Here is a 12,302-nt window from a genome sequence, read left to right as displayed (position 1 = left end):
ACAAACAACCTAAAATATCTGAAAAAAGAACAATGACTTTCCACTATCACCATCGGAATAAGGTAAAACTTAGAGAAACAAATATGTTGCATAAAGTGCATGATTAGTGAGGGTATTAACTCTTACATCCACTTCTAAAATTCAAGCAGGTAGGAATGAACTAAAGCTGTTGCCATGTGTATTCAAAAAAATAAAAGACCAACAAGTTAGAGAAATACATCCTTATTTTTTGTAAATCTTAAATTACCAAGAGAGATTAGATCCTGTATCATGTAATAACTTAAGTATCTTCTTTTCTCAGTAAACAAAGATTGTCTCACTCAATGTCTGGTAATAACCTAATGTAAAAACACCAAGCATTAGACAGTAAAATAATGTCTGCAGGTCTGGGATGAGTTAAGACTTTTTTTCCCCTGTGCTGTTAATGATGAAAACCTTCCTATGCAAGATTTTGGTATAACATCATAACTTACCAGTTTCTATGAAAAAAAAATGTTTCACAACATCAAAGTATTATTTAACAGCACTATTCAGTGGTCTGAATGTCAGGGTTGGTCACTGAGTAGAAAGGAAAAGCTGCTATTGAGAATTCCAACAGGGATTAACTTTCAGCATGTGATTTGAAATTATATTATTTAGCAGTTTGCATTGTCTTATAGTTCTCCAACCACCAGACAAGACTGCATTCTTAAAGTATTGCATGCTGATACTGGAATTATGCATTTGTTGTTTTTAATTTGTTCTCTTAGTTAGAGGTTACAGAATAGAGAAAAATATAGAGGAATACAATTATTGCACTTTATTTGTAGCATAAAACTATGAAAAAGTGGCACTGACAGTTCAGCTTCACCTGCATTGCAGTGATTAGTCATTTGGGTGAAAACTGAGACTTTACACAAAGTCAGGTAACACCACTGATAATGGCATCATTTTGACCCAACTCATTGTACCCTCAGAGGTCAGAACTTTTATGCACTTGCTGTGACAAAAGCTAATACTGAATGTCTGAGTAATCATCAAAAGCTAAATTTGGCATGTAAAGATTTTAAATTGGAAAGGCATAAAAACTACCCCTAAATATTTATTGTGAGCATTTATGCAGTTAATAGCAATAATATACTTTTATAGCATGACGGCCACTGGCCTGGAAACAAAAGACTTCGTAAGCCATTTTGAACCTACTACAATATTCGATTGTATAGACTAAGTTCAATTATATGACCACTGCGTGGTGAGTTAGGTTATAAGACTAAATCAATAGCACTATTTTGAAATGGCTGTTGCTGTATGTACATGTCATATATAACCAAGAAATGAAAAACTAGCTCAACACCTAACATACTTTGTGGATCAGGAGCTATTTTTTCATCAGGGATGATCAAAGCATGAACAAATAGCTTTTAACTGGGTGGATTTCAAATAAATAAATACAGGGAGAGCCTATTTAAAACAACAGAGACCTTGTATTTTTGAAATCTTAACAAAACGTAACCCTTGAAAATAGATTTAGTATAGTGAAGATTAGGAATAATGCCTCAGTACTAGGAATCTACTTAAGAACATTATGCTATAAAAACATATATTGCAACATCAAATATTCAGTAATTTAAGAATGATTTCTCTCATATGTATTTGAAACCTGCACTTGCAAATAAGACTCTAATGTAGATGCATATTAAAAACTTGTCTCATAACCTCTTAACTTTCTGAGCAGAGAGGATAAACAAAACATCAAATTAATAAACACCATGAAATGATTCCAGAACACTATTCTAGAGGATCATCTAAATGGTTGTATAAAGTCAGAGAGTTCAGATCAATAGTGAAGCATAAAGATATGCCATCAATGACAAAAATATAACAAGGCCCTACTTCTAGGGAATCCCGTTATCAACCAAATAATTTACAAACTCTGATGGACTTTTCCTCAGAGTCTGGTCGGCAGACTGCAGTTGTAACACATGAAAAATCCAAACTCTAAAGTCAACCAAATCTCATGTCTCAGGTGCATATGAAGCAATTATGAATCCAATTTACATTCAGTAGTAACTTTAACAGACAACTTAACAAGCGGTGTGATGTTCATAGCCAGCACTGAAAAGGTAGTTAGGCGTTTAGATAAGTGTGCATAACATTTAATCGATGATGCATTATAAACATCTATAGAAACAATACCCTCTACTCTTAAACTAAAATGTAATTGTCCTTATGCATAAAACAATCTAACCAGAAGCCACACAGCATAGGAAAATATAACTGCATATCCCAGAAAAGTTTATAGTCCTCTTAACATTTTTCTTTTGATTTTAAGAGACACACACAACTCACTTTAGGGGTTTTAGACTGTCGATTTTGAATTATAAGCCAAATTTCAGGAGCATAATCTGCCTGGTGTCATACTACCCCATTAAACTGGCTATTGAATATGGTGTTTGAAGGTGGAAAAAAGTTGATATGAATTAGTAAGGCTGGAAGACATGAACACAAGAGCCTAGTTTAAAAACATGTCCTCCTACCTCCAGAGTCTCCAAAGAATCTCCAAAAGCATCAGCAAAGTCTGATGGACTTTTCTTCAGAGTCTGGTCAGCAGGCAGCGTGTTGTCATTGTATGATGTCACAAACTTAAAGTCACTGGTTCTTGAACCTGTGGTCAGGTACGTGTCATAATTGTAAGCACTGCGTAAAGTTCCTGTGCCATCAACATCTGCGTAATTAGGAGGGAGATAACCGCTGGGGATGGCAACTGCTCCGTCAAACAACAGTCTGGGCTTTCTCCTGCGACAAAACCTCAAACCCAGGATGATGATGATGAAAGTCAGAAAAAAGGTGGACACAGACACCAGCGCGATGATCAGATAAGAGGTCAGTTTGGAATTGCTCTCATTAAAAGACAGATCCTTCAGTTCCGGCACCTCAGCCAAGTTATCAGAAATAAGTAAATACATGGAACAGGTGGCAGACAGAGAGGGCTGTCCGTTATCTTTCACTGCCACTACAAGGTTCTGTTTCATGCTGTCAGATTCAGAAATGTCCCGCTGTGTCCTGATCTCTCCGCTGTGGACACCAATAGTAAAAAGTCCTGGATCAGTGGATTTGACTATATGATAGGACAACCAAGCGTTCTGTCCGGAGTCTGCGTCCACCGCGATCACTTTGGACACCAGAGAGCCTCCGTGTGCAGCTTTGGGGACCAGCTCGGTCATGAAGGAGTTGCCCTCCGGGGAGGGGTACAGGATCTGAGGAGAGTTGTCATTCACATCTGAGATGAACACACTCACGGTCACGTTGCTGCTGAGAGGAGGAGAACCGTTGTCTCTGGCCATCACGTGGATTTTAAAACTCTTGAACTGTTCATAGTCAAACGACCTCACAGCGTGGATCACACCCGTGTCTCCGTTCACAGACAGATAGGAGGACACAGGGGCACCGTTCACCTCACCAGCTAACAGAGAATAAACCACTGTACCGTTCTGTCTCCAGTCGGGGTCTCGAGCACTAACGGAACATAAAGTGGAGCCCGGTTTGTTATTCTCACTCACATATGCGCTGTACGACTGCTCATCAAACACAGGTGGGTTGTCGTTGATGTCAGCTACAGATAACTGAACACTTTTAGAAGAGGACAGAGGTGGAGAGCCCTCGTCAGTGGCAGTGATTGTAATGTTGTAATCAGACACTAGTTCGCGGTCCAGTTGTCCGGTGGTCACCAGAGAATAATAGTTTTTAATAGAAGGAACCAACTTAAAGGGGACACCCTGCTGGATGGAGCAGCGGACTTGCCCGTTACTCTCAGAGTCTCTGTCCTGCACGTTAACGATTCCTACCTCTGTACCTGGTGGTGAATTTTCTGGTACAGGATTTTTCAGGGACTTAATAGTTGTTATTGGAGCGTTGTCATTGACATCTGTAATTTCAATTATTAAGGTACAGTATGAGACCAACCCGAGACCGTCCTTTGCAGTAATTTGCATTTCGTATGACGACAAGTGCTCGTAATCTATTGGCCCACTTACTCGGACTTCACCGCTCTTCTGATCAATAGAAAACACGTTATAACTTTCATCTGAAATGTGATCAAATTCGTACGTCACTTCTCCGTTGACGCCTTCATCTGCGTCAGTCGCGCTTACTGTGATCACAACTATGTCTAACGGGGAGTTTTCAAGTAGACTGGCTCCATAAACGGCCTGACTAAATACTGGTGCGTTATCATTGGCATCCAGCACGCTAACATGAATAACCGCAGTACCCGATCGCTGAGGCGTGCCCCCATCAGTTGCAACAAGCTCAATCGTTAGCTCTTTCTTTTGTTCTCTATCCAACTCTTTTTGTAGAATTAACTCGCTGTATTTTCCTCCTCCACCTTTTTCAATAACATTCAATCGGAAATATTCATTTGTTTCAATACTATATCCCTGGATTGCGTTTTGTCCGATATCAGCATCATGGGCTTCATCTAAACGATAGCGACTTCCTTTAGCTGCAGATTCACTTATTTCAAATTTGATGGTATCCTTCTTAAACTGCGGTGAATTATCGTTGATGTCTTGAATGTGGAAGCTAATGCGATGCAGCTCTAAAGGCTCCTCCAAAACAAGCTCTTGTTTTAAAATGCAAGTAGATTTTTTGCCACAAAGACCCTCTCTGTCAATCCTCTCGGTAACAATCACATCTCCAGTACTCCTATTAATTTCAAAATACCCTTTGCTGTTCCTGTCAACATCAATACGAGCCTTTCGAGTAGCCAGTTTTCCCACCTCAATTCCTATATCTTTTGCGATATTTTCGATAACAGAGCCTCGTTTAACTTCTTCCGGAAAAGAATAAGCAACATCTCCACAAACCGTTTGCAGCGCCAGAAGAAATACTCCCGAAAAGAAGACCCAGAACCCCGGAGATGCTTTGTTTTCCATTTTCCTTTTAAATCGATAAGGAATCCGCCAAGGGCAAGCCTTTTGGAGTAAAAATGAGCAGTCACCGGAATCCTCTTCGGACTATGTATGCAATTCCAACTAGAAACGTTGCTACCTCGCTGCTTTTGTCTGTGAAAAATCGGTCATGATCTAGAAACGTTTACACTGCGCAGAATAACAAATATGACCCTACTATGTATGTTGGTGGACAGCGACGCTATGAGAGAAATATTAGTATTGCAAACGCATTAAATGATGAGAGTCCTCTCAGGATAAAGAAGAAATGGATCCCGCCCTACAAACACTTTTATTTTATTTTATTTTATTTTATTTTATTTTATTTTATTTTATTTTATTTTATTTTATTTTATGAGCACATAACCTTCAGGCAGGAGATTTCTGCTGTACGTACTAATGTTGGCATGTTTGGAAAGCACGTAGTTAAAACAAAAGAGGAGAAGGTTAATCTAAGTTAGCTTCACCAACATGGACATATACACATCAACGCCTGCGTGGCAGCAGGGCCATGCTTGAAGAAACTGTCATACGAAGTTGAATACTGACAAATTAACGTAATGATAAAAAAATAAAAAATAGCGGTCTTATTTGCGACTATGGTGAAATCAGAATAATAAAAACAACAGCAGTAGCATTCCAAATGCTCATTGGGAGATAATATGGGCATTGGTGACAGCACTGAAGAATTACACGAGGGAGGGGAATATAACGGTTCAACCAAAATTAAAAACAAACAAAAATTGAACTGTACACTTTACAAGGGATACATCAATACGCTGACTGCAATTTATTTGGACTAAAGCTGTATATATATTCAGCTGTAGATGAATTTGATGTCAATCGAATCTCATACTAGTTAAGTGATTAGAAAGATATTCAAATATACACTATATTTACTGCTAGATTTAAGTGACAACTCAACAAGAAATGTGGCATTCAAACACAGTACTGAGAAGAAAAAACAGCGCTTGAATGAGCAGATATAAGGTGTCTTTAATTATTCTAAACCAAAAAGCCACAAGAGAAACTATATGGATATGTTATCTCATATCCCCATTTTAAAAAACACAAAAGAATAACTGAAAGTTTGAGACTGGCCGTTAAGTTTCAAGACCAGTTCAAAGTTAAGACATTTTTTTTAGTTTTTGTTTCTGTATCAGCCCTATTTAAAAAAATAAAATAAAATAAAATTAGCATATCAACAGTGGAATATTATAGACTTTCACCACTATTGATATCAATTTGCTGAACACTGAGGAACATGAACAAGTGACTTAATTCGGATTCAAAAGCACAAAGCCTACCTCCAGGGGGTCCAAAGAATCTTCAATAGTTTTAAAAAAGTCTGATGGACTTTTCTTCAGAGTCTGGTCAGCAGGCAGCGTGTTGTCATTGTATGATGTCACAAACTTAAAGTCACTGGTTCTTGAACCTGTGGTCAGGTACGTGTCATAATTGTAAGCACTGCGTAAAGTTCCTGTGCCATCAACATCTGCGTAATTAGGAGGAAGATAACCGCTGGGGATGGCAACTGCTCCATCAAACAACAGTCTGGGCTTTCTCCTGCGACAAAACCTCAAACCCAGGATGATGATGATGAAAGTCAGGAAAAAGGTGGACACAGACACCAGCGCGATGATCAGATAAGAGGTCAGTTTGGAATTGCTCTCATTAAAAGACAGATCCTTCAGTTCTGGCACCTCAGCCAAGTTATCAGAAATTAGTAAATACATGGAACAGGTGGCAGACAGAGAGGGCTGTCCGTTATCTTTCACTGCCACTACAAGGTTCTGTTTCATGCTGTCAGATTCAGAAATGTCCCGGTGTGTCCTGATCTCTCCGCTGTGGACACCAATAGTAAAAAGTCCCGGATCAGTGGATTTGACTATTTGATAGGACAGCCAAGCGTTCTGTCCGGAGTCCGCGTCCACCGCGATCACTTTGGACACCAGAGAGCCTCCGTGTGCAGCTTTGGGGACCAGCTCGGTCATGAAGGAGTTGCCATCTGGGGAAGGGTAGAGGATCTGAGGAGAGTTGTCATTCACATCTGAGATGAACACACTCACGGTCACGTTGCTGCTTAGAGGAGGAGAACCGTTGTCTCTGGCCATCACATGGATTTTAAAACTCTTGAACTGTTCATAATCAAACGACCTCACAGCGTGGATCACACCCGTGTCTCCGTTCACAGACAGATAGGAGGACACAGGGGCACCGTTCACCTCACCAGCTAACAGAGAATATACCACTGTACCGTTCTGTCTCCAGTCGGGGTCTCGAGCACTAACAGAACATAAAGTGGAGCCCATTTTATTATTCTCACTCACATATGCGCTGTACGATTGTTCCTCAAACACAGGTGGGTTGTCGTTGATATCAGCTACAGATAACTGAACACTTTTAGAAGAGGACAGAGGTGGAGAGCCCTCGTCAGTGGCAGTGGTTGTAATGTTGTAATCAGACACTAGTTCGCGGTCCAGTTGTCCTGTGGTCACCAGAGAATAATAGTTTTTAATAGAAGGAACCAACTTAAAGGGGACACCCTGCTGGATGGTGCAGCGGACCTGTTGATTTTTCCCAGAGTCTGCATCCTGCACATGAATGATGCCCACCTCTGTACCCAATGATATGCTCTCGGGTATGCGGTTTGATAACGAACTGATATGGATGACTGGGGCGTTATCATTGACGTCAGTTATATCTATTACAACTTTTGTTTCTGTAGAAAGGCCATAACCATCTTTCCCTTCAATTAGCATTTCAAACTTCGACTCTTCTTCATAATCAACATTTCTTGCAAGTATAATTTCTCCGGTATTTTCATTTAAAGAAAATATTTCCTTTGCTATATCACTTATTCCGCTGAATTCATATGTTACTTCACCATTAACTCCTTCATCTGCATCTGTAGCACTCACTGTTGCAACTACTGTATCTATAGGGGAGTTTTCAGGAAGAGAAGCCTCATAGATTGTATGAGTGAAAACTGGGGCGTTATCATTAGCATCCAGTACGGTGATGTTAATGACTACTGTGCCTGATTTCGGAGGATTGCCACCATCGACAGCTGTCAGCAATAAAGCCATATCTTGCTGCTCTTCACGATCTAATTCCCTGTCTAAAACTAACTCGCTGTATTTTGTGCCGACGGCATTCGTTAGTACGTTCAGAGCAAAATAATTATTCCTTTGCAAAATGTAATTCTGAACAGCATTTTGTCCTATGTCTGCATCGCGTGCTGCATTTATTCTGTAGCGAGAACCTTTCGGAGCTAATTCACCAATATCCAATTTAACGACGTCTTTAACAAAAACTGGTGGATTGTCATTTACATCCTGAATTTGCAAAGATATCCGGTGCGATTCGAGTGGATCTTCGAGTACTAGTTCACATTTTAAATTGCAAGAAACCTTAGCTCCACATAGCTCCTCACGATCAATCCGATCACCAACAACCAGTTCTCCAGCATCAACATTTATCTCGCAGTAACGTTTACGGTTTTCTTTGAGAGCAATCCGAGCCTTCCGAGCGGAAAGACTGCTTACTTGAAGCCCAAGGTCCTTGGCTATGTTTCCAATCACCGATCCTTGTTTCATTTCCTCGGGGAAAGAATAGCTCACATCGCCACAACACAGCTCTACTGCCAGAAGAAAACACATGAAAGTGCAGACAAGGTTCACCGAAAACACGAAATATGCCATCACTCAAAAAATAAACTGAATGAAAAAGAAGGAGGTGGTCAGCATTCCTCAGAAACACAAAATCATGTGTTCATGTGCGAGTACTTCAAGGAGTACAGTGCAGTGGCAAACAATAAGCTTTAACACTGTGGGTGGAGACGCTTGATTGTCTCATCTGTAGCCTGTTTTACAATTTTCGATTGGTAGACAGCGACACTCGCTGCATCCTACAAGGACTACAAAATAGCCTCAAGTTGACGAAAAGCAAGAAACTTAGCTAATCGAAAGAGACTTCATCCCGAGAAGAATGGCAGATGACAAAAGGCGCTTTCTATTGATTAATTCGGTTCTGTTTTATCTGTTCAATGCCATCTACCCCACGGTACGTTAGCAATAAAATGTAGTACTACATTGTTTGATACTGTTGCTACAAACATGTATTTCTTGTTTATAAATGTAATTGAGCAAAAACCTGTAAAAACTCTTAACTGAAAGCGTGAACCTGAAACAACATCCAAGCAAAAATTCAGCCTAAAAGAATGAGTCGCTGAATACCGAATTCAGCTCTGTAGCAAAAGTCGAAACTATTATGAAGGAAAAAACATTTTTTTTCTCATTATTATATTAAATTATTCTGCAACGTTTTTTGTTTTGCTTAATTCATTTATTTATTTATTTTTAACGAATGGGTAAATCCAACTGCAGAATTTCGTTGAATAATTAACACAACATATTTGACTGTGAGTAAATTCAAGAAAAAATTCTAATAATAATCACAACAAACAGAACGGAGTTTTATGATGTATGAAGGCAAACCTTTACAGGTATTCGCTCTACCAAACTAAGAGTTGAACCTTAGGAACATCCACAGTGAAAAATCCAGTATTCAATCTGCAGGATTTCGTATCGTTTATCTCTGTGATTTTTTGTTTCTTTTTTCTTAATTAATTAATTAATATATTCATTCAGTTGAAATAAGGCCAATGACATGAACTGATATTAAAACAAAAACGACGAATTTTTTGTAAAATTCTTGGTTAATGATGTTATTCGGAGCTTTACTAACTCAAGTTCATAAGTACAGTAATATACAATATTTTCATCCATGAAAAAAAAGTTTTATGAAAATAGTTGATTTGATTAAAAGAAAGTAACACCGAAGATGTGTTTCCGAAGAAGGGTTGAATTTTTTTTGAATGACGTAGGTGTAATGACGTCAACGTGGTATTCTTACCTGGGGAGGGTCGTCAGACTCCCCAAACGCATCGAGAAAATCTGATGGACTTTTCTTCAGAGTCTGATCAGCGGGCAGCGTGTTGTCATTGTATGATGTCACAAACTTAAAATCACTGGTTCTTGAACCTGTGGTCAGGTACGCGTCATAATTGTAAGTGCTGTGTAAAGTTCCTGTGCCATCAACATCTGCGTAATTAGGAGGGAGATAACCGCTGGGGATGGCAACTGCTCCATCAAACAACAGTCTGGGCTTTCTCCTGCGACAAAACCTCAAACCCAGGATGATGATGATGAAAGTCAGAAAAAACGTGGACACAGACGCCAACGCGATGATCAGATAAGAGGTCAGTTTGGAATTGCTCTCATTATAAGAAAGATCCTTCAGTTCTGGCACCTCAGCCAAGTTATCAGAAATAAGTAAATACATGGAACAGGTGGCAGACAGAGAGGGCTGTCCGTTATCTTTCACTGCCACTACAAGGTTCTGTTTCATGCTGTCAGATTCAGAAATGTCTCGCTGTGTCCTGATCTCTCCGCTGTGGACACCAATAGTAAAAAGTCCCGGATCAGTGGATTTGACTATTTGATAGGACAGCCAGGCGTTCTGTCCGGAGTCCGCGTCCACCGCGATCACTTTGGACACCAGAGAGCCTCCATGTGCAGCTTTGGGGACCAGCTCGGTCATGAAGGAGTTGCCCTCCGGAGAGGGGTACAGGATCTGAGGAGAGTTGTCATTCACATCTGAGATGAACACACTCAGGGTCACGTTGCTGCTGAGAGGAGGAGAACCGTTGTCTCTGGCCATCACATGGACTTTAAAACTCCTGAACTGTTCATAATCAAACGACCTCACAGAGTGGATCACACCCGTGTCTCCGTTCACAGACAGATAGGAGGACACCGGGGCACCGTTCACCTCACCAGCTAACAGAGAATAAACCACTGTACCGTTCTGTCTCCAGTCGGGGTCTCGAGCACTAACGGAACATAAAGTGGAGCCAGGTTTGTTATTCTCACTCACATATGCGCTGTACGACTGTTCCTCAAACACAGGTGGGTTGTCGTTGATGTCAGCTACAGATAACTGAACACTTTTAGAAGAGGACAGAGGTGGAGAGCCCTCGTCAGTGGCAGTGATTGTAATGTTGTAATCAGACACTAGTTCACGGTCCAGTTGTCCTGTGGTCACCAGAGAATAATAGTTTTTAATAGAAGGAACCAACTTAAAGGGGACACCCTGCTGGATGGAGCAGCGGACCTGTCGGTTATTCTCAGAGTCTCTGTCCTGCACGTTAATGATGCCCACCTCTGTACCAGTTTGCGCGTTCTCGGGTATAGGATTAGACAGTGATTTTAAATAAACTACAGGGGCGTTATCATTTTCATCAGTTAGCTCTATGTAAACTTTTGCAGACGAACTTAATCCCAGACCGTCATTGGCTATGACTGGCAGTTCAAATGCATTCTTTTTCTCAAAATCAGTTGCGCCAATTACTCTGATTTCGCCAGTTTTAAAATCAATAGAAAACACCTTTTCATCGATATCTGACACGTGGCCAAAGTCATAGGACACCTCGCCATTCACTCCCTCATCAGCATCTGTAGCGCTGACTCTAACCACTACAGTATTAAGAGGAGAGTTTTCGGGTATGCTGGCTTTATAGACGGCTTGGCTGAATACTGGAGCATTATCATTAGCATCCAGTACGGTGACATGTATCATAACAGTGCTTGATCTCTGTGGTGAACCACCATCAACAGCTGTGAGAGGTAAATTAATCTCTCGCTGTGTTTCTCTGTCGAGTTTGTGATCAAGAACAAGCTCGACGTTGTTTGCATCAACCATTAAAATAAAGTTATCATTTTTTTGTAGACTGTACCTCTGAACAGAATTTTTGCCTATATCCGCATCGTGCGCGCCCTCTATTCGGAAACGAGTCCCCTTTTCTGCTGACTCCCTTATTTCCATTTTAATGGAATTTCTTTTGAATTGTGGAGAGTTGTCATTTATATCTTGAACATGTAGATTTATACGATGTAGTTCTAAAGGATTCTCCAGTACAAGTTCCTGGATTAAAATGCATGACGATTTCGTGCCACAAAGACTCTCTCTGTCAAGCTGCTCGGCAACGCTCAAATCTCCCGTTTGTAAACTAACGGCACAAAATCGTTCGTTATCTCCTTCTGCGTCAACACGGGCCTTGCGAGATGACAATGTAGTAATATCCAGACCGAGATCCTTAGCTATATTTCCAAAGACAGTTCCTGGTTTCAGCTCCTCTTGGATAGAATAGCTTACTTCAGTACACACTGATTGCAGCGCAAGTATACAGACGACAAAGAGGGTAATCAGGCCAGGTTCTAAAAATCCACCGTATTCCATAATTACAAAAACAGAAACATCCGCCAGCAAAGAAAAGATACAACGGAGTTAGTTCACCTCTCGAACGCGTTT

At 40.4% G+C, this 12,302-nt stretch overlaps 2 protein-coding genes across 4 annotated transcripts in view; both read right to left on the bottom strand.

The window, feature by feature from the left end:
• Positions 1-12,302, bottom strand: part of LOC308408488 (protocadherin gamma-C5-like) — a gene marked incomplete at its 5' end in the record, with an annotated part of 274,775 nt that overhangs the window by 247,242 nt on the left and 15,231 nt on the right. The window contains one exon of one of the 3 annotated variants that reach the window (XM_080900758.1): positions 9,846-12,245. The exons of the other annotated variants lie outside the window; for them this stretch is intronic. Within the exon in view, the coding sequence (XP_080756884.1) occupies positions 9,846-12,230 (2,385 nt within the window). Of the gene's footprint in view, positions 1-9,845; positions 12,246-12,302 lie in introns of those variants that run through there. 3 annotated transcript variants of the gene reach the window in all.
• LOC308408312 (protocadherin gamma-A12-like) lies at positions 2,460-8,680 on the bottom strand (the record flags this gene model as incomplete). Its single annotated transcript, XM_080900515.1, has 3 exons — positions 8,264-8,680; positions 2,517-4,544; positions 2,460-2,468 (listed from the first exon to the last, which is right to left on the bottom strand). Exons 1-3 carry the CDS (start codon positions 8,630-8,632, stop codon positions 2,460-2,462), a joined length of 2,406 nt encoding a protein of 801 aa, XP_080756641.1. The 5' UTR covers positions 8,633-8,680.

This window comes from Rhamphochromis sp. 'chilingali', assembly GCF_963969265.1.
Source record: "Rhamphochromis sp. 'chilingali' genome assembly, chromosome: 13".
Classification (NCBI taxonomy): Eukaryota; Metazoa; Chordata; class Actinopteri; order Cichliformes; family Cichlidae; genus Rhamphochromis; species Rhamphochromis sp. 'chilingali'.
The sequence above is the reverse complement of the archived record's forward strand: the minus strand, read 5'-3'. Positions and strand labels throughout refer to the sequence as shown.